The 21,917-nt window shown below is 45.5% G+C and overlaps 2 protein-coding genes and 1 pseudogene across 2 annotated transcripts in view; 1 reads left to right on the top strand and 2 right to left on the bottom strand.

Moving 5' to 3' along the window:
• Positions 1-249: 249 nt before the first annotated feature.
• LOC110349651 (dynein axonemal heavy chain 1-like) lies at positions 250-2,645 on the top strand. The gene is made up of 2 exons (XM_087187402.1): positions 250-728; positions 1,799-2,645. The coding sequence occupies exons 1-2, from the start codon at positions 591-593 to the stop codon at positions 2,384-2,386; spliced, it is 726 nt and encodes a 241-aa protein (XP_087043528.1). The 5' UTR covers positions 250-590; the 3' UTR covers positions 2,387-2,645.
• A 64-nt stretch (positions 2,646-2,709) lies between these two features.
• LOC101713327 (calpain-7 pseudogene) lies at positions 2,710-5,370 on the bottom strand (annotated as a pseudogene).
• A 1,009-nt stretch (positions 5,371-6,379) lies between these two features.
• The window catches only part of Clrn2 (clarin 2), a 15,800-nt gene continuing 262 nt past the window's right edge, over positions 6,380-21,917 (bottom strand). Inside the window, exons 2-4 of the mRNA XM_004847236.4 lie at positions 18,084-19,694; positions 12,134-12,313; positions 6,380-10,312 (exon numbers count right to left, since the gene is read on the bottom strand). Of these exons, the coding sequence (XP_004847293.1) occupies positions 10,047-10,312; positions 12,134-12,313; positions 18,084-18,336 (699 nt within the window). The 5' untranslated portion in view covers positions 18,337-19,694 and the 3' untranslated portion in view covers positions 6,380-10,046. The remainder of the gene's footprint in view (positions 10,313-12,133; positions 12,314-18,083; positions 19,695-21,917) is intronic.

Here is a 21,917-nt window from a genome sequence, read left to right as displayed (position 1 = left end):
TCCCCATAGGAGTCCATCTCCTTCATTCGTTCCTCGGTAAAGGAAGTGATTGCCTCAACCAATGGCAACCTGACCATGAGCCTCCTCAAACTGCTCGACTGTTTCTTCAAGCCCTTTCTGCCTATAGAGGTATTGGCCTGAATGGTGGGGCTGCAGCCCTCTTGCCCCTGATTTCCTTCCTGGGCCACCTGAGGACCCTGAATCCCAGGTCTAGCTTCCTGGAACAGGACTCAGATTGGCTCAGTGTAGGCCATGTGTTTCTCCATTGTGCTGTAGAGAAACAAAGCCATGACATGTCCCACCCTACTTCCTTAGGCCATCCAGTGCTGTCCCCAGGTTAGCCTAACGCTGTTCCCTCTGTCCCTAGGGCCTCAGGAAGATGTTTCCTGAAAAGCTGAGTCGAATCCCAGAGCTGATAGAGCCCTGGTTCATTTTCTCCCTGGTCTGGAGTGTGGGTGCCACAGGAGACAGCAACAGTCGCCTCAACTTCAGCCACTGGCTCAGGACCGAGATGATGAAGGAAAATGTGAGAGGCAGCACCCCCAGGCCAGGTCACCCCGGTCCAAGAGAAGGCAAATCTGCTGGGCCTCATGAGCTGTGTTCCCTCCTGGCCCCTACAGATGACTCTGCACTTCCCAGGAGAGGGACTGGTGTTTGATTACAGGCTGGAGGACACTGGGATCAGCAGCACTGAGGATGATGACGAAGAAGAGGAGGAGGGCAAGCAGGTGGCCATAGGCCTGCCCAGGGACCAGGGTGGGAAGGGCCGCACTAGGCAGTGTTATTCTCCTCAAGGAATAAGCACCATAGAGAGAGAGCCACATTAGCAGGTCTTAGGCAAGGAGTTATTCGTATCACCTCAGGGGCCCTCACAGCCCTGCTGTATGGTTTTAGTGGTGCCTGTTTTCCAGACAGGAAATTAAGGTTCAGAATAGTCTCACCCAGCTAGTCAGTGGCAAAGCTGGACTTGAACTGGGGCTGGGAGAAGCAAAGTGCCTTCTTTCCCAACATTCCAGACCTCCTCTGTGTCCATGCAGAGCCCCAGGATGGCTGCCTCAGTTCTACTTAAAAGCCCTCATTTTCCCAGGGACTGAGCTCCCTACGGACCCAGGGGGAAGCTCTGTGGTCTACCTCAGTGTCTCCATTCCTACTATCAGCCAGCAAGGGCTCCAAGTGCCCCTCTGTCTTCCAAGGACCCCAGCCCAGGAAGAGGGGAACAGAGGGCCTATAGAGACCTGCAAGCCTTTGTGCAGAGTCCTGCCAGGGGCTTACAGGGCACATTGAGGTCTACTGGTCAGAGCAGGCCCCCTTGGGACATGTTGGTCCCATCAAGAGTTCAGCCAGCTGGGTCAGGATTGTGGGTGAAGGGATTCATGCAGGCAAGAGGGTGGGGAGACCCAGCCAGATAGACGCTCAGCATCCAGCTGATACAAATGCCCTGGGCTCCGGCCCCCAAACTCCTTTAGTTTGAAACTAAACAGCAAGCACTTTGGGAATCTGGGTGGTCTGGTTCCCGGAGCATCTCCTCCTTGCAGAGGCCCCGGCTCTGACAGTCTCTAGGGTGCCCCTCCCACCCGCGCAGCTGTGTTCAGAGCCCCCATTCCTGGTGGTTTGTGCTGGGAGTCTCCCACCCTGTGCAGAGAGCAGAAACAAGTATTCCTGTTTCTTTCAGAAGTAGCACCTCACTGGGGTCTCGTGCCAAGGCCCAGCAGTGCAGTTCCTTGGCCTCCCACTGCCCAGTGCAGGGAACAGGGTAGGAAGGGGTTCCAGGCCCATCCTGAGCCATGTCTGGTTCCAGGTTGCCTGGGTGAAGTGGATGGACTCCTCAGCTTCGTTCACCCTGGTTCCAGATACCAACTACTGCAACATCATCGTGCCCACCATGGACACGGTGCAGATGTCCTACCTGCTAGGCATGCTGCTCACCAACCACAAGCCCGTGAGCATCCCCACCACTCCCTGCCTCAGCCCACCCCAAGGCCCAGGTTGGGGGATGGCTAGTCTCCCGTGGCAAGGCAGCAGCCCCTCTGTGCACCAGCTGTGTGTGCTGTGCACTCGGCCTGCCCCAGCCCTGCTCTCCCAGGTGCTGTGTATTGGGCCAGCAGGCACAGGGAAGACACTTACCATCTCTGACAAGCTCCTCAAGAACCTGCCGCTGGAGTACATCAGCCACTTCCTCACCTTCTCAGCCCGCACTTCAGCCAGCCAGACCCAGGACCTCATCGATAGCAAGCTGGAAAAGAGGCAGGGCACCAACCATTCCTTCCTCAGCCCAGGGTCCTCCAGCCTGGCTGAACCGCTGCTGTCTCAGGTCCCCATTAGATTATACTCCTGGGTTTACCAGAAGCCTCTCAGGAAGAGGCCAGGGCCTCCCAAGGGGCCCTAAGTTCCCTTAAAGACTGCTCCACAGCCTTCCCCCCATCAAGCGTCCTCTGGAGCCCTCAGTGGGTGCTTATCCTGGTCTGGGCACCTAAGCAGATGCCTGTCCCAAGGATGCTTATTGTCTACCTGCCTGGAAGGCAAGACTCCATTAAGAGAGGTCAGATGCAGGTCAGCCAGTCCATAACGTCCCAGGATACCCAGAACAAGACAGAGGGCTGCTTATGAGATCCAACAGTGTGGAGGAGGCTGGAATTTTGTGGCAGCCACCTTGCTGTCTCTGGATTCTTAGAGGAGTTGATGCCCATGGGTGCTGGGCTCATACACACTCCCCACCGACAGGTGGAAAGGCATGTTTAGACCACTGCTTGGTCGCAACTTCATCTTCTTCATCGATGACCTGAACATGCCAGCCCTGGAAACATATGGTGCACAGCCACCCATTGAGCTGCTGCGCCAGTGGATGGACCACGGTGACTAGTATGACCGCAAGATCATTGGTATGTGCCAGGCTGGGCCAGCAGGGAAGGGATGAGCCAGGGGTGTGGTAGGCGTGGACTGAAGGTCCCACACTACTTTTAGGGACCAGTAAAAATGCTTCAGTTTCTCTGTCCTTTGCTGGGATGGACTCGGGCAGCAAGAAACACATCTTCTCCACCATCCTGGGCTCTTGGATAGGTGAGTACAGTGCAGGCAAGGGAGGCCATGGGCAAAGGCAGAAGCCCAGGCCACACCGGGGACAGCTGGGTGGCTGCTTTGAGGGTGGATTTCCTGTTCTGAGGCAGGGCAAGTCCTCCTCTGGGCCTTCTGGACAATGGGATCCACCCTATCCAACACCAGTACTCCCCACTCCACTGGTCCATGTCATCACCATATGAACACGTCCTGGTTTCTCCCATCTGGGTAATAAACTTTTTTCCCATCAGTCTTGTATACAACCATTGTGATAAATTCTCGACTGTTTGCAAAGTCATCCTTGTCTGTTATGTGTCTACTAAGCAAAACCCAAACTGCAGCGCCCCCTTGTGGACACTGCACCTCCAGTTTGTACTGGGGGTTGTTGGCCAGGCTATAGGCATCTTTCACAGGTCCTTGCTTAGCATCCCAAGTACTGTGAATACATGTCGATTCTTTAAAAAGACCTGGATTCCAGCTCAAATAAATCACATCATAATACTGGCAGAGATCATCCCAGGAAATCCAAAATATTCCATTATCTATTTTCTGAGCTGTCCAGGGATCAAAGTTTAAATATTTTTGCAACTCTGGTGTCCAGTTTTTTATATCATTTTCATTGTATCTCCCCTTCCAACATAAATGGCTCCAAGGATTTTTCAACTGGATAAATCACAGCCCCTTGAACTCTCTAATATCCAACACAGCGTAGGTGTGTGTGGGGACCAGGCCCCACTTCTCTCCTTCAGCTTTGGTCATCATTCCGGTTGACGCAGTGATGAGGACATCCCCTTTGTGAAACTGAAAGTTTGGCTATCCGAATGCATAGCAATCCTTTCTGGTATCCACCCAGTCAATGCATACAGATCAATATTCGAGTTGGATCCTGTGAAATCATAGCCTCCCATCACTTTCATGTATGCCTTTTCTGTAAGAGACACCCATAATTCACTTTTACTGTTGGAATAAGAACACAGCAGTTCTCCCTTATGATCAACAGGCAACTGGTCATCAATTATCACCTTTCTTGGGACACCATTGAGGTGAAGTTTTACCATATACTTTCCACACAGATTGTACTCTGGTTCACCATCCTTATTCTGAGGATAAATTATGCTGGTAATCAACTTTTTATTAAACCGTCTCTCATAAGCTGCACTGATAGCCAATGATGCCACAAAGGAACAATCTGATACGATTGTCTGCTTTATGCTAAAACTGGACACAGTATATATCATTGTAGGATTGTTGGTGAGGTCTTCTGGTCGTACCCACTTGGAAAACGTAGCTTTTTGTTTAGGTGATAATGGTAGCTTGCCCCATCTATCACAGAAAGGCATTGGATAAGCAAAACGTTCCCTCAGATCAACACTCATGAAAGGAACATATTCTATACCATTTATTTTTGAAGTTGTCCTGAGCACCTCTATCTCTTCTGCTGTGTACCTCTGTCCTTGTGCATCACATGACTGTGGACTTATAAATGGCTGAGGCTTTTCAGGGAAAGAATTAGCTCCTAGTGGAAAATGTGTTTTCACTGGAGGTGGCTTTGGTTTAATATTTGTTGACTTGACTTTGTAGAATGGTTTCGTCAAAGGTTCACTCAATGCTTCTGCTCTATCTAGTGCCTGCCGAGCCACCTGTTTCAGTTTATTTTGCAGGGTTTTATCAGCAGTTTCAGAAGTTTTCAGAGATCCACAGCTTCTGTATACAATTCTATAGCTTCATCAGCATTGTTTTTCATCCTCATCAAAAGCTTGTGTAACAAGAAAATGAGCACGCTCTAAGTCTAATTGATGTTTTGATTTCAAAGGACCAGCATTTTTTGACTGAACTGCAGAATGTAGAGCTTGAACTCTTTCAAGGTACTCATTTATTTTTTCTTGAATATGTTCTAGGCTTGATCCTGCCATCTCAGCATAAATTAAGGCCTGTGCTGCTTCCTGTAATCACAGTACTTGGGAGGCTGAGGCAGGAGGATCCTTCTAAGTTCAAAGCCAGCCTGGGCTACATAATGAGTTCAAGGCCAGCTTGGAACTACATAGCAAGTCCCTATCTTGTAGTAAAACACCGCCTCGGAGTAGCGGCCTTCGTGGTCGCGCTGCACCGCGAGCCGGGAGAAACGCAGGGCGTCCCGCTCCAGCGCCGTGGCGTCCACGGCCGCGAGGCCCCACGCTGGGGCCGGAAGACGGGTTTTGACGCACGAGCGCCCAGCGTGGCCGGGGAGCGCCGAGCGCGGAGCAGGAAAGTTCACTGTCGTCGCTGGAGGGGACACGGCCGGCCTCCCTGGCTCCGAACCGCCGCGACGCCGCGCATCTTCCGCCCGGCCCGGCCCGCCTCACAGCCCGCGGGGCCGCCCACTACGCCCCCCCCCCCCGCCACCTGGCCGCACTGCGCAGGCGTAGCCGGCTCCCCGGAACTCCCCCTCCCCGGCGCCCGAGCGCCCCCGGCCCGGCTCGCGGGAGTGCGCGGGCGGTGGACGGGGTCGGGCCCACGGTGCGCGAGCAGCTTATCGCCGAGCACGTGACGGCACCCTCGCGCGGGATTGAGCGGGCGTGGGCGGCTCCGCCGCGGGACTGGAGAGGTGGCAGTGCCGGGCGGCTGCCAGAAATTTAATTTTTAATAAGAATAATAAGAATACCTTTTCTTTCTCTCTCTCTCTCTCCTTCTTCCTTCCTTTATCTTGTGGTGCTATGGATGGAAGCCAAGGCCTTCACACTGAGCTACATTTATTTCATATCTGTATTACTTTACTCTAGCAGTAAGGATCCTTTCAAATCTAGAATTTGGGGTAGAAATAATAGGTATGAATCACCTTAGTTACTTGGTAAGGGGGAGTGGACTGCTGCTCCTACACTCCATTGGGCAGGATGTTGTGTTGAAACCTAGGTGTTTTTCCTAGACTGCTGGGATTCGGTGGGGTTGCTGCAGCAGAGCCTGGGGTGGGACCAATGGTCAGGTGAGCTGGGGATGACCTGGTGGTCACTTGGCGGTCTGTAGCCAGTGATATACAAGATGACGATAATTCTTCTAGGTGGTGACTGTCTTGGGAGAACATTTCAGAAATAACTCCAGCTCAGAATGCTCCAGAAAGCAGGCAGAACAAGGAGCAGTCGGGGATGGGAGATCAAGGATGGAGTTTATACCTCCCAGAACCAGCAGGAGGTCAGGAAAACTTTTCGGGAGTGGGAACTTCCTTGTCCTGTAAGCTTAGAATCATCTTCAAGAGAAAAGCAGGGACGGGGAGGTTCTCTGAGGAAGCAGCCGCTTTATCCCAGAAAAGCTGAACACTATTTGGACAGATGGCACCGATGATCAGGTTGAGTTGAGTTTAAGCTGGGTCGAGCATTTATTTATTTACTCATAAAGTAACCAAATTATATGAAAAATCAAAAAGCTACATTTTCTCTGTGCATCTGAGCAATTAATGCAAGTAAAATTTGTAACCCATATATTTAATCTCTCCACTCTCACTTTGCTAAAATGCATTTAGGAATCTCTTGAGAGATGGTCTTATGAATGTTCTCTCCAGGAACATTTGGAAGTTTTGAGGTGTTATAGAAGCTGGTGAAATTCTTTCAAAAGCTATGGATTCTGTTACTAGAAGCTTGCACAAATGCAAAAGCCTGGATGGATTCCACTTCTTGGAACACATCTTCCCTGATGAAGATCAACCCCAGTTCTAGTTTTAAGAACAAAACTAGTTCACGCTGCTTTATTTCTATATGACCATCTGCGCATGTCTTAAGGCAGTGACCAAAGACTACATACAGCCATGCTGACTTTTTTCAGTAGCTTCATCACAAATTGTCTCTATGAATCACCCCCAGCTCCTCAGACAATAAAATCTTAGGATCTGCTCTTCTCCAAAGACCTAGATCAATTTCAATATTTGTTGAATAAATAAACATACTAAGATCCTCAGATACTTATCTTAGAAACTGTTGTCAGATTCTTCTGTACTTATGTTGATGTTTGTTTGTTTGTTTTGTGGTACCAGGGATCGAACTCAGGACCTTGAGCTTGTGGGGCAGGCAGTGGCACCACTTAGCTAAATCCCTGGCTGTATTTAGGTTGATGTTTTAAAAATCCCATCAGCAGGACTTTGTGTTCAACTTGACATGATATTGACATTTTCTTGCTTTCTAATTGACATGGCAGTCTGTTACTATCTTTTGGATCCCTCTCCTGGCCATGTGCCACCTGTATCAGACCATAAATAATACTGAAACTGTGCCTGGCTTGGGGATAGAGGGCTGGAAGGGACAGATGGGCCCAGCAGGGAATCACAAGCATTTAGAACACAGAGATGGCATGAAAACTTCCTGAAGTCACCCAGAATTGAGTACCTGTATTAGCCAGGCCTATCCAGAGAAACAGAGCTAATAGAGCATGTGTGTATATGTGTGTGTGTGTGTGTGTGTGTGTGCAGTCAGCTCTCTAAATCCTTGGATTCTGCATTCATGGATTCAATCAACTAAGAATCAAAAAGGTAGTTAGGTCCTACAATAGTTGTGTGTGTGTGTGTGTGTGTGTGTGTGTGCAGTCAGCTCTCTAAATCCTTGGATTCTGCATTCATGGATTCAATCAACTAAGAATCAAAAAGGTAGTTAGGTCCTACAATAGTTTGTGTGTGTGCGTGTGTGTGTGTGTGTGTGTGTGTGTGTGGGCAGTCAGCTCTCTAAATCCTTGGATTCTACATTCATGGATTCAACTAAGAATCAAAAAGGTAGTTAGGTCCTACAATTGTGTGTGTGTGTGTGTGTGTTTGTACCAAATACGGACAGATTATTTTCTTTGTCATGAGTCCATAAACAATACAGCATAGCAATTGTTTACACAGCATTTACATTGTTTTAGGTATTATAAGTCATCTTGAGATGATTTAAACTATATGGGAAGATGATGTACATAGTGTTACACGCAAACACTATGCTATTTTATATAGGAGATTTGATCATCCATGGCTTTGGTATTGGGGAAGGTCCTAGGAACAATTCACTGAAGACACCAAGGAGAGAAAGAAATAGAGGGAAAGGGATGGAAGGAGGATGAGAGAGAGAGGGAAACAGAGAGAGAGGCTAATTTTTAGGGACTGGCTCACATAATTGTGGAGTCTGGCAAGTCTAAAATTTGCAGGGTGGGCCAGCAGGCTGGAGACCTAGGAAAGGGTTACAGTTCAAGTCCAAAGACAGTGTGCCAGCAGAATTCACTCTCCTTCCAGGGAGGGCAATCTTTTTTCCATTAAGGATTTCAACTGATTGGATGTGGCCCACTCAGATTATGGAAGGTAAGACTAAAATGTTAATCTCATCAAAAAACATCTTCAGAAGAACATCCAGATTAATGTCTAACCAAATGTCTGGGTGCTCTGGCCTTACCCAGCTGATATATAAAATTAGCCATCACAGCACTTATTAGTAAACTCAACATGAAACATCTGGGTTTCTCCAACAGTCAGAGCAACATTTTCATCCCACTAAGCATTCACGTGCCAGTATGCATCCTTAGTATTTCGTGCCTTGTGCCTACCCCCCTTACTGTCTCTGCCTGGAATGCCCTCTCCTTGCCACTGGAAAAAGTCTACTCATCTTTCACAGTTCAGATCAAATGTTAGCTCCATGATACTTTAATACCATGGATCCCATCCGGAAGATTTCATTCCTTCTTTTATGCCTATACTATTTTAGCCTTTATCACATGGCATTGCAATTACTTGCACACTGAAGAATAGATTAGCAGCATGGTTTTAAGTATAGCTTCTGCTTCTAGACTTCCTAGATTTAGTTCCTTTTCTCAGCAAGCTTCCCAGCTTTGCTGTACCTTAGTGTTGTCAGCTGTCAAGTGAAGGTAAAATAGTACCAGCCACCTGAGTCTGCAGTGAAGAGCTAAGAAGGTAACATGTGTAAAACTCTTAGAACAGTGTCCAGTACATAGCTACTTAAAAAGGTAGTTATTTTCATTTTTAGTGTTATTGTTGCTACCTGATTCTTGTGTCATATGGAAAGATGAAGATATCATCACATTCCTCTTTTCATCTCCCTACTGTATAGAATAGGCCAAAAGTCCATTGATATGTATTTACGGAGTATACAAGATATGATTGAAAAATACAGTGAACATTAATTTTTTAAAAAATTACAGTAAAAGACATTGTGATTAATCTCTCTCAAAATACTCTTTCACTTCTAATACTCTTATCCCATCATTCTTGTCACTTTCTGAAGCAGTTCTGGAAGTCTTCTTTCAAGAGTGTCTTTAGTTGCACAAACGTGGCTGCCTCAGTGTCCTGAATCAATCTTTCATGGTTATGTTGACTTTGGGATAGAGGCGGAGTCCTGTGGTGCCAAATCTGAAGCATAAGATAGATGAGGACACACTGTAATGTTGTGTCTCTCCCTTTTATTGGGTGGCACTCAGCAGCAATATTCCCCATATTTTCTTTTATCACATCTCATAAAGACACTCATGAAAGAGGACTTCCAGAACTGCCTCAGAAAGTTCCAAGAATGATGGGTAAGTGTGTTGGAAACAAGGGGAGTATTTTGTAGGGGAACTAATGACAATGTGTCTTTCACTAAAGTAATTTGTAAAGAATTTAACCATTCACCATACATTTCAATCACACCTTGTATATAGTCCCTTGTATTTGTAGAGTGTTTTGCTCTGAACGTCATCACCCATTTAAACCACACAACAAACTTGCAAAGTTGTAGCTATCCCCATTTTACGGAGGAAACCGAGAAGTAGTCATGAAGTGAACTGTCCACTGTCACACACAGCAGGCAAGCGAATCTCCAACTCCAACGTCATGAGAGCGAAGTGCAGGTGTGCTGGGGATTGGGGGGAGGTTTTTCCTCTCTGGCCCAGCCACCCCTTGGGTCCTCCCACATTGTTCTCCTTACCGCAAGAACATAAAGTAGGAAGGCTGCAAAGAAGTGAGGACCCCATTCACCGTATAGAACTGATTCAGGAACGGGTGTGGGAGGTGATTAATACAAGATGTCCTCGGCCGTAACTGTGGCCTCCTCTATTTTGGTCTTGATCTCTGGGAGGGGAATCTGACTGATGGCCACCACAACCAAGTTTGCAGCGTGGGCCGAAGCGCTTGCCACGCAGATCCAAAATGACTCTTCGTAGTGCTCTTCTACCACAACAAACTGGAAGAATCTCTCCTGGAAGTTGGCAATTCGTTCTGTCAGGTCATGAAATTTCACTGCGGCCATGAAGCTGGCGATGGCTAATGCCACGACTCCACCTGAAACCCAAAAGATCCCCTTGATTCACCGCTCCTTTCTGCAGCTGTAAGGACTCTGTGAGGTGACATTTCTGTGTCACGTGTACTCACTTTGGGTTTAAAGAATTATTAGGGCAGCACAAATTTTAATTTGTTTTTTAAAGTAGCAGGTAGCCCACAGCGTGGGGGCAAGAGTTGGGGTTGTGTGGGGAAAAAAGAATAAGCTTTGTATCAGATTGACTGATCCTTCTAGACTTTTTCCCCTTAGTGCCATCTGTTATGATTTATATCTAGATGTCCCCCCAAAACCTCATGTGCTCATAGGTGGGGCTTTTGGGAGATGGTTGGATCATGGGTGTGTGATACTCATCACTGGATTAGTCCACTGGTGGACTTTAGCTGGGTGTGATGTTGGGAGGTGAAATCTGGTGAGAAGAGGTAAGTCACTGCGGGCATGGCCAAGAAGGGTGTATATGTATATATGTCCCTCCTCCTCCCTTGATCCCTCACTCCTTCTTCTGCCCTGCCATGAGCTGTTTCTCTCCTGCCATGCCCTTTGCCATGCCGCCCTGCCTTGAAAGCCAGCTGACTATGGACTGAAACCTCTACAAACTGTTGAGTCCAGATAAACCTTTCCTCCTTTAAGTTGTGGGTATTGAGTATTGTGTCTTAGCGACAAAGTAAGTAACTAAGACACCATCTTTTCTAGGAGATCCACATTTAGGAAAGTGCAGTCTCTAAGTATCCTAGGATTTCTATGTGGGCTGGCTGGGGGGAGGTAAGAAAATCATGCTTTGCAGACTGAGATTACACCCTGGGCCAAACCATTGCTTTCCTCTTTTATTTTGTTCTTTCCATAATTAAGAATATCAGGAGGAGGGCCAGTGATTTAGATTATGGGACCACGTCTACCTCACAAGCCCAAGGTCCTGAGTTCAGTTCCTGGTACCAAAACCCCCCAAAAAACAAAAACCCAAGAATATCAGGAGGACTTAAGAGGAGGAAAACCACAGGAGGAAAGTCTGGAATTCCAAACTTCACTTATTTCCCTATCATTTATTTGAAACTTTGACCTTCTTAGGAATGGGTTTCTCTCTTTGTCTCCTGATGTATCCTTCTCTTCCCTATTTTGATTAAACTAATATTAAAAACACATTTATTAGGCTTTTTTGCTTCTGTTTTATTTCAAGTAGCATTATGTCCTAAATATTATGCTTGTTTTTAGACTATTACATCCTCACTGAAGAATATTTGGACACTAGAGAGCATGGAAAATACAAATTTACCTTCATCCTAAAAGCCAGGTATAAACAGTTTGAACACATTAGTACAGTATATTTTTTACATTTTTTCTCTTTAATAAAATTAGTATTATGTTGCTCTTACTTTGATTTTTCCCTTCACTCGAACATTTTTGCATGTTAAATATTCTGAAGCCATTGGCAACTCAGTGGCACTTTATTTCTCCCTTCTCTATGGGGAGCTTCAATGAAGCAGCCTTTTACAGGTAGCTTTCTTCTGTCCTTTGAGGAGCCCTCGCCCCAATTCCAGCTGTAGCAGAAGCTCTACCTCCTCACTTCTCTCCCATCCCCAGATCTCTGTCTCCTGTTTTCCCTGTCACCCTGACGTCCCTTCACTGTCTTTAGCCATTCATATTCTCTAACAATATGGTCGTTCAGCTTTTAGTAAAGAGGACACTGGGGCTCGCCAAGGAGATCTTAGATCCTGGGAAGTGAAGGTCAAGGGAGACATTTTAGTACCTTTGTATTTTTTCCTCAACTAGTTTGAGTTTAGCCTGGTGTTGGTGTGGACAAGAATTTCTCTCCTTAGGAGATTTCTTACCTGCCAGGATGTTCCATAAACAGATGCCCCCAGGGCCATTGACTGCCCGATAAGGAACCTGGACCATGTTGAGAATGGCAAAGCCCATGCTGACCAGAGCCAGGGCCAAGGCCAGGAGTAGGAGAAGCAGAATTGTCACATGAAGGCCGGTGTTGAGCTCCTTCACCAGGTGTGGGAAGACTGGGGAGAGAGGACATAACCCATAGTTCAGTGTCAGAGTTCAGTTCATTTTCATAGAAAACCCAAGCTCACTTCCCAGGAAGGCTTTGGTAGAGGAGGGTGAGGGCAAGGGAAACACTGGGTTTTCCCAAATCAAGACACTTTCTGAGATGAACTCATGGCCTCTAGAGTTGCCACTTGTCAGGTGACCAGCAACCTCCTTCTCCTTGGAGTGGACACAAGACCAAAATGTGCCCCAGCTTGCAACTTAAAGTGCATTGATCTTACAGCTCTGGGGTCTAATGTGAACTGATGCACACATACCCCAGACACTGGCTTGGCAGGATTGACATTATTGTCCCCAAGTATGAAGGACACTTAATTCTCATGCTGCATAATACTTTATGAACAAATTAGTTTTCCATAGGATGTGGCAGAATAATTTTGTGAAATATTCATTGGTATTTCTTTTATCTATATTTGCTATTAGCACCAGCTAAGAAGACAAAATAATATACTAGAGTACTCCTTGTATTTCCTGAGAGAGTCAGTTCTCAAAAATGGCAGTGTGGGTGGACATTGCTATTACTTTTACTCTCTGACTTGGGAAAGTCACATGGATTCTCAAAGCTTCAGTTTCTTCAACAATACAGTGGAGTAGTCATGGCTGCATATGAGTGGAAGGTAGTCAGCTTTTGCTGAGCACAGTCATGGGCCATGCTCTGTCATCCATCATCTCATTCAATCCTCAGGATAAAGACATGAGGGAGATCTTATAAGTTCCTTTTGTTCAATGGCTTGGAGATATTAAGTCCCTTATCTTTGGGGAAGGCAACTCCAAACTCTAGATAGGATTATAATCTTATGTATTATCTTGCATAAAGAATTTCAGGCCAGGGCCGGGGATTTAGCTCAGTGCAAGGACCTGAGTTTGATCCCTGGTACCAAAAAAAAAAAAAAAAAAAAATTTCAGTAATTATAAATGGAGAATTTAAAGTAACAGAAGTCAAAGAACTCCCAAGCATACACACTCCTCTGCAGCTACTCCAGGGTTTCTGCTGAGTGTCTGCTGGTGAAGTCTGGGGCCATCTGGTGGGTCCTGACCTCATCCCTGCACTGGACACCAGGGACCAGCCCCTCATGGGTTCCTATCCCTCCCTTGGCCCAAGACTCAGAGTATCCCTGGTTCTACTCTCACCCTATCCCTCCCTATCTCCTAGCCTCACCCACCTATCTTTTCTTGTTCAGTGAGGGGTGGTATCTTCCAAGCCTCAGAAGTAAAGCTTTTGTCCTTCTCCCGAAAGGTGTCCTTTCCAGGCACTCTGCATTTACGTCCTTAGTTCTGATTAAACTTCTTTCCACTTCTGTATTTCCATTTATTGTTATCTCTAAATGGTTATCTCACCAGCCTTGGAAACTGTACCTGGGAAGATGAGCTCCTTCCCCGGAGTTTGTCTTTCTGAGGCATCTCTATTCCCATCTCTGCTGGATTTCTCCCCCTTCTTTTCAAACCCTCAGCCTATTATTATTCCAAACACAGTAGCATACACCTAATTACCTAATTTTTTGTTATCCCCCCCTTTTTTGTACGGAGAATCGAACTCAGGGCCTCACGTTTTCCGGGCAGGTGTTGCAACACTGAGCTACATCCCCAGCCCTGTTATTCCCTTCCTTGGTCGTGCAATTCTTTGAACACACGACTAGCACAATAACCTCACCAAATTCCCTAAATAGAAAATAATCACCTATGGGATTAGCAAAGTCCAAAATGTTTAATATATGTTGATGATGGTCTAGGGAAAGAGCATTCTCAAATCTTATGGGTATATTAATTCCCACAACCTTGTCAGAGTGCAATTTGGCAACATCTTATCAAAGCAATTTCACTTCTAGGAATGCATTTTCCAAATACATTCTTACATGTATTCAAGGGTGTATATATTGGATGTTTATTACAATAGCAAAAGATTGGAGAAAAACCAACATGTAACTCAACAGAGGTAGAGTTAATAAACAAAGGTACAACCACGTTACATGATGAATCTTTTAAAAAGAACTTATCATGTACCCATGATGATGAGAACCCATACCCAGATTTGATTTAATAAAATATTGAGAAATACATTAGAATGCTGGGGGACAGGGAAAGAAAGAGTAATTTGGGCTTATAGAATGATGTGGAGAGGGAAATACAGTACCTAACTCAGGCTCCAAGAGTAGGAAGGATATGAAGTGTGTTTTAAAAACTCTTCATTGGCAAAGGGTAAATTTCATCTACCTTCCCCCAGCCCCATTCATGTGCCATGAGCTGGGCTCAGGATCTCCTGATGAACTGAGATCTCATTTTTTTATACACATCACTATTAAGAAATTCAAGTCTTTCCTCGGGAGTTTCAATGCACTGATTCTTTCCATTTGTTTTTGAGGGTGACTCTCCATTTGTCACACAGAACTGCCCCGAGAATGCTGTTGCCCACCGGCCTTTCATGTTTGTACCCTTACCAAGAGTTTTAGGCGCCTCTGACTTAACAATGAAAGTTAAGTTTCTAGATGGAAATGACCACCATAAACACAGACGATCCACAGCCACAAATGATCACAGCTGCCTATATTGGGTGCAGACTGTATGCCAGGCATTTAATACATGTTCTTTCTTTCAATGCTCATGGCTACCCTTGCTCACTTTTTTGTTGGTACCAGGGATCGAACTCAGGACCTTGTGCTTGCCAGGCAGTCATGGTGCCACTGAGCTACATCCCCAGCCCTACCCTCTCTCACTTTTACAGATGAGGAAACTGAAGCTCAGAGAAGTTACACTGCCTACCCAAGGTCACACAGCCAGTAAGTGCTGTCTGCCCTGCTATAAGGCTTATAATAGAAAACTCAGAAAACTTAGATAAATAAAGGCTTAAAATTTTAATCGTAGTGTAGCTTGAATTCTGGAGGTGTTATTTTGAATTTGAATAAATAATCTTATTTCATATGCATTAGAGCCACTTCCCTTGAATCCCAGAATTGGTGAACTATTCTACCAGCATCTAAAACTTAGATGATCTATTTGTTCTTGATTCCAGAGAAGATTGGCAATCCTCTTGCCCCAGGATGGCATTGGAAGTCAAACCCAGGACCTGGCCACTGGAGGGATATTTGTGGGATAGAAGTAGGGAAGGAATTAGAACTAAAAACTGCAACACACCTTCATGTCAGGTGCTTTTACAGAACTTATTTTACAGAATTGATTTCTTTGATTTTCAATTTCTTTGTCAGTGAAAGGGGCATAATAAAGATTTTTCATCTAGCATAGTCAAAGCCACAGGTGACAGCTTGAGAGATGAACATTCCTTATGCCTAGTCTGCATCCAGTTCTCCTTCCGGCGGGCAGGCACTTGTCTGCTTTGTTCATCCCTATTTTCCTAATGGCACCTGGCCTGTAAATTCTCAACAATAGATGAATGTGTAGACACTGCTAATTTAATGTTTGTCTACTCCTATTTCCAGCCACCCAAACAGACAGGTTAATTTGCTTTTATTTTGAAAGGTCTAGGCAGGAAGAGGGACCTTAACTCTTTGTGATGAATAGCACTTTGGTTTTCCCTGTGATTGATGTGGGAACTGATTCCTTTGGGCAGATCTTTGGGAGGCCTCTGTGAAGAAGAGAAAAGACACTGTTTGTAAATGAGGCCCAATAAAAATTCCCCACTCCACAGTTTACAAAGCACTTCTACATCCTTATCTCTGCTGAGATCACACCGCCCTGAAAACAGGAATGTTTTTCTACAGATCAACTGTATGTGGCAGATCTTGGTGAATCCTGACTCCAAGTTAGAGGTGGGGGACTCTGAATACCTCATAGCTGCTGTGCTGGGATTAAAGGCTGTAAATCTAATGGAAACTAGATTGCCACTGGGGAACATAATAATACACACAGTGACCCCTAATTGCTGTGGTGTAATGCCATCTAAGCACAGGAGGAACATGGGCCCTAGGGACCCTGTGAGAACTTCCAAAGAAGATCCCTTCCAAGGTCCTGTGCACGAGGTGGGACCACCCCAAGGCTGCAGGAAACAAAACGTTCTCAGAAAACTGTCCTACTCAGGGCTAGAAATAAGACATCCTTGATGTGTGTCCCACAGTTCTGATGCTTCAAGGACTGGAGCATGGTAGAGGAGCCCAGGGGAGTGGGTGGCCTGAGACAGGGAGGGAAGGGAGATTCATGGAGTTCCTCCAAAGCGGGAGCAGAAGGTGCTCATTTACCATGAAGTTTCTGTGAGCTGAGGATGCCAGGGGTCTTACCTTTAGGGTACCACCGGCACATGACTGCCCCAATACCCCCACGCCCAGCCAAGCTTCCCCAAGTGTCTCAGTGACATCCTTTGCAGCCAGGGAATTCAGTTTAGAATCAAGCACTGCATATGTGGTCATGGTCTCCTTTTGACATTTTCTTAAATTTTTTTTTGCTTATATGTGGTGTTTTCATACTTTAGGTCATGTTTTGAGTGGAGCTATTTTTCTAATATTCAGGATCCAATTTAATTGGTGGGTAAATATAAATATGCTCGGGGGTTTTCTTTCTTTCTTTTTTTTTTTTTTGGTACCAGGGATCAAACTCCAGTCCTTGCGCTTGTGCAGCAGGCAGCAAAACCACTGAGCTAAATCCCCGGGCCCTGGGGTTTTTCTTGAATAAACATAATAAACATGTATTTTCTTCCTGTATGTAAATGATGGCAATTTGTCTTACTTTTGTCAACGGTTCCAGCTTTCTGTCTTTATACATTTAATAGGATAGGTGCCCTGGCCAGATTTCTAAACACTGAGATACAGAAATCAGGTAACAGATAAAATTCCTGATCCTCTTGCATCAGCATCGTGTCGATGAATTCTAGTTTTGAGGGACACTGTTCTCACTAGTGATCGAAGATTCTAAAAGCTTGGAGAAAAAAAAAATAAAGGCTTGGAGAATATAGGGTTGTTTTTTTCCCCTTCCAGGAAGACCCTTCCTAAGGGCAGCTCGGATTCCTGCCTCTGCCTTTGCTGACTGCTCTGTTTACATCCCAATGCTCTGAACCAGACTGAACGCAGGCCAAGGCCGACGCCACTCACGTTCCGGAGAAGAGTCCACCAGGTACCGTGCCCAGGTCTGCGCTAGGAAGCACCCGCAGGAACTGCAACCCCCGTAGGCTGAGCCCAGCGCCTAGGGGCAGGGCTCCTTTGCTTTTCTCAGACCATGAAACTTTTGGTGACACAGACGTGGAAGCAGTTACGGGCCCTTCTGAAGATTCATTTCTGCAAGCGGTCTACACCTGAGTGTTCTTGTGGTTGCGAATACCACAGTCACACGGCATGATCCTGGCGTCTGGCATTTGGTTCTGTAGTTTCCTGGCTGAGGGACCTTAGGCAAATTACATAACCTCTCAAGCCTCAGTGTACTGCTCTGCAAATGGGAAAATTAATCCTTCCTTCTTTGTAAGTTTGTTGTAAGGCTTAAGAGACAAGCTGTGTGCGGCCATTAGTGGAATGCCTAACACATGTAAGCCCTTAATACTTTAATAGGCATTATTAGTAGCGGTAAACTGCAAAACTATACAGATCCCTATTTCTGATGTTTCCAGATGCCTCTATTTAAAAAAAGAAGGAAGTCTTTGTTTTTAAAAAAAGTTTTAGTGCTAGCTATGGACTTTGACATTATGCCTTAGATTGTGGCAGCTGTGAATCCCATATTTAGACATAAGCACTCTTACAATACAAAAGCAATCAGTGTCGAAGTCAGCTCCCACGCCCCCAGTGTACTCACTTGTGAATTGGGACCGGCGGCTCCCGAGCCCGCACTGCCGCACCTTGCACCCTCGGAAGAGCCCGTAGTAAATGTCCCCGATGAACTTGACTAGCTCTGGGTCCGTGGCATTGACCAGGTCCACTCCAGTCTGACAGAGGATTTTCCCACTCAGCCAGTGGGGCACAGCCAGGGCAATGATGAGGAGGAGGAAGGAGGAGAGACTGAGGAGAGAGGCCAGCCCAAACCACGCCTTTTTGAACCATCCAGGCATGCTAGTGGGCACAGGTCATCCTCAGGGCCTCCGGGAAATAGCGGGGGTGGTTGGCATCTCCCGGACACTCAGCAATGCCCTGCTCCACGGCACCTCTTCTAAACACGACATTTCAGGACTTGGAGACCATCTTTTCGTCCTCCCTCAGCGCCTGCCTCCACAGCCCATGTTTACTACACCCACATCCGGAAGCCTTTGCAGGGACGATCTTTGCCAAGCTCGGTGTAGCAGAGTGAGGGAGTAACCCTATCCCTCCCACTAGACTAGAGTTTCAGCATCGGGTTTAATTGTCCCTCTGCTCAAGTATTTAAACAACCCCATGTAGGCCTCATAATGCAGGGAGTTATGAACAATAGAAACCAGGTAGACCCGAGGATAAAGCAGTGTTAACCAGTTTCAAGAAATGCACATGATGGAAGGTAAAGGAAAATGCAATGATGCACTTGCTCATTGCCAACAACAGACAGCACTGAGTGCCGGACTCTTTGATGCGTGCCTTGGCATTTCTTTCTCTAAATGTCACAGCTTTTAGAGTCCCTAGAACTGTTAAGGCTGTGAAATAACCCCAATTCTTAAGACTTCAATTGAAATTCATAATAGGGGCTTTATGGATTTGTCACTGAGTGGATCTGCTGAGGGTAAAATTACAGCATGAATCTCATGGATACTTAACATTCTCCTACCTCATCCTGACCTTCCATGTCATCTGAAATGAAACACAGCCTGTCAATAAACAGTAGTCATCATACTGGGGTATTTATCTTTTCTAAAAGGGAAGATTTATCTTTTCCTTTTAGTTGGTGGACACTAGGAGTGAATTATTTCCTACTTTCTAACTTATTTATGCTGTGGCTTTTAAAATTTTGACTTTTGTTGTATTGCCAAATATCAATCTAATGTCACATAAAAGTGGTGACAGCCACTCTGCTGGTACCTTTGGGGGGCAAAGTTTTGCAAAAATGTCACAATAAAATTTTTTATTTGATCACTGGAGTCTGGAGGGAGGTCTGGAAGTTGGCATTGTTCACTAGTAGGACCCCAGGAATCTCCCCTGGAGAGAGCTGAGGGGCCAAGGACATGTTATTGAAATGGCAGTTTCCTTCCTTATGGTGGGGACTCACTTCAGTGGCCTGAAAACAAAGACAATAAAGATCAATGTCTCTGAAGCTTGTGTGGAGCTTTACCTGGTGCAGAGGGCTTTTACCACACGCCCCATCTTGCGTGATGTTACAGCAACCCTTTGTGGTCGACAGGAGGCGCTGTTCCAGTCATTTTTCTCAGGGGCGAAATGGAAGTCAGCGCTGGGGCTGGAATTCAGGCTTTGAAATAGTACAACAGCTGCTTTTCATCACAATGACCTTGAAATAGTAAATGTTATTTGGATAATAAGTCATGTGATACATATAAAAGGCTTAGAAGACTGAGTAGGCACATTAATAAACCATTAACAACGTGAGCTAACGTTCTTATTTTAACATTAAACATGCTGTTACAAGGCAGGATGTGTGTAATAGTTTAGAGTCACATTTCTGCCCTAAATGAGAGACCTGTGTCAACTTTTGGTGTTTTAGGGGTTAAGGAATTATTTTCAGAAACAGTCCGTGGGACAAGCCCTTGTCAGGCTGATTGGAGGTGTATTTAGGTGGAACACAAAGTATTGAGGACCTGGGTTGAAATACCTGCTCTTTGGGACAAGTGCCTGAGATTCTCATGCCTCGGATTTCTTTTTTCTTTTCTCTCTTTAGTCCAAGGACTTCACACTGGCTACGTCTCTAGTCTTTTTATTCTTTTGTTTTGAGACAGGGTCTTGCTAAGTAGTTAAATTGCCCAGGCTGGGCTAAACTCCTGCTCAGCTTTCCAGAGTGCTGGGATTACAGGCATGTGCCACCACATCCAGCTTCATGCCTTAGTTTTCTAATCTATCATGGGATGTTTGTCTGGAGTAAAGTGAATCAGCATACAGAGTTCCCTTAGCACAGGGCCAGCCATGTGGAAGGCACTAAATAAATGGGGCTGTCTTCCCTATCCAGTCTGCTAGCAATTCTATTTCTGATAATGGAGCTTCTGACACCTTCCATGTCATCTGAAATGAGCCAGAAAAGTATATTAGAAAGTAGGAGTCACACTGCTGAGGTATTTGTTTCTTCCAAAAGTGAAGATCTGAGAATAAAGTTACTATAATCCAGCACAGCCAATGTATCTAAAAGTATAGCTGGGTTTAGCATAATTGTTTTATGTGCGTTATATATTTGTTGGCCTGTTAGTATGGCTGTTAATCTGTTTGTGATAATTAACTTAATGAAGACATAAATAAATAAATAAATCTGATGCTGGTAAAAATGATAAAAACAAAAACGGGGGTGGAGGAGAAGGGGAAAAGAATTGAGATATTTTATTACATGTGCCAATTCCCCAAAATGAATGTAATCAGTATGTACTGCAAACAGTATATTATGCAGCAATAAAATTTTTTAAAAATTAAAGTTATAAAAATTATAAAACATTAAAGAAAATATACTAATGATTTGAAAATCTAAGAAAAAAAATAAAAGTGAGCTCTATCTTTTCCAGCAGGTCTAATAAAACGTGCTGCTGGCTGCATTCTGTTCTCTAAGGACATATGTCTGTGTGTCTTATCTGGCATAAGTATCTATGGCTGGGTAGGAGGCTCCGTGTGTGGGTGGGAGGTGCAGAGAGGTTTAAACAGGGTCCCGTTAGCAAGAAGATTATAAAGTATCAGGGCGCTGGTTCTCAACCAAAGGTGATTTTGCCCATCAGGGGAAATCTGGCGATATTTATAGATATTTTTGCTTGTTCCAACTGGGGGCGGGGCGAGGCCGGGTACTGGCATCTAGTGTGTAGAGGCCCAGAATGCTGCGAATATCCTACCCTGCATAGCACAGCACCGCCACCATCACCTGGGCCCAAGTGTCATAGTACTGCAGTTGAGAAACCTCCTGCTGCATCTGTGGCTGGGGATGAATGTCATCATTTGGTTTGGCCTCGGAAGTGGATTTTGGATCTTCTTGGCAAGTGAGGGCTTACTTACCCTGTGGTCACAAAAGTCCAATGACAACAGGACTAAACTTGTGTCCTCACCAGGCCAAAGCCCGTGGTGTCATACATACTGATATTTTTTAGAAGTCATAATAATTCTCCGTGGCACATTTTGTTTTAAGGGCATTAGTTTATCACGTGTAAACATTTAAAATATAGTACGCTATAAATTTTATATCAGTGTCTGGCAATACTTTAAAATATATCCCCAAACAGATGTTTAATTCTGCCCCACCTGGTAAAATGGAAGAGGCCTGGAACTCTAAACCTCTAAGAAGCGCAGTGAATTCTGAGTTAGAAAAGTGATAAAATCCGTAACATTAATGATGATCAATTGGGGTTGAGCTCGCATGACTTAGGCAAACACTGCTGTCAGTACCCTAGTGTCACCTTTTACCATCTTTCCCAAAACCGTAGGGGTTCACTATTAGTCCTGTTTTATCAGCAAGGAAACTGAGGCACGGAGCAGTTAAGGAAGTTGCCTAGGACACACAGGGAATAAACACTGGGTTCAGGGAGCATCA

This window comes from Heterocephalus glaber, unplaced genomic scaffold (assembly GCF_053883595.1).
Source record: "Heterocephalus glaber isolate CG9 unplaced genomic scaffold, H.glaber_assembly_v1.0 deba00001509, whole genome shotgun sequence".
In the NCBI taxonomy this organism is placed as follows: domain Eukaryota; kingdom Metazoa; phylum Chordata; class Mammalia; order Rodentia; family Bathyergidae; genus Heterocephalus; species Heterocephalus glaber.
This window is presented reverse-complemented; position numbering and strand designations above follow the sequence as displayed.

What these genes read in the sequence shown, in the direction of transcription:
- LOC110349651 (XM_087187402.1), top strand. Translation starts at nt 591, where the DNA reads ATGAGCTGTGTTCCCTCCTGGCCCCTACAGATGACTCTGCACTTCCCA. An exon ending in AAGAGGAGGAGGGCAAGCAG is followed by an intron (nt 729 to 1,798) that starts GTGGCCATAGGC and finishes GTCTGGTTCCAG; the next exon opens with GTTGCCTGGGTGAAGTGGAT.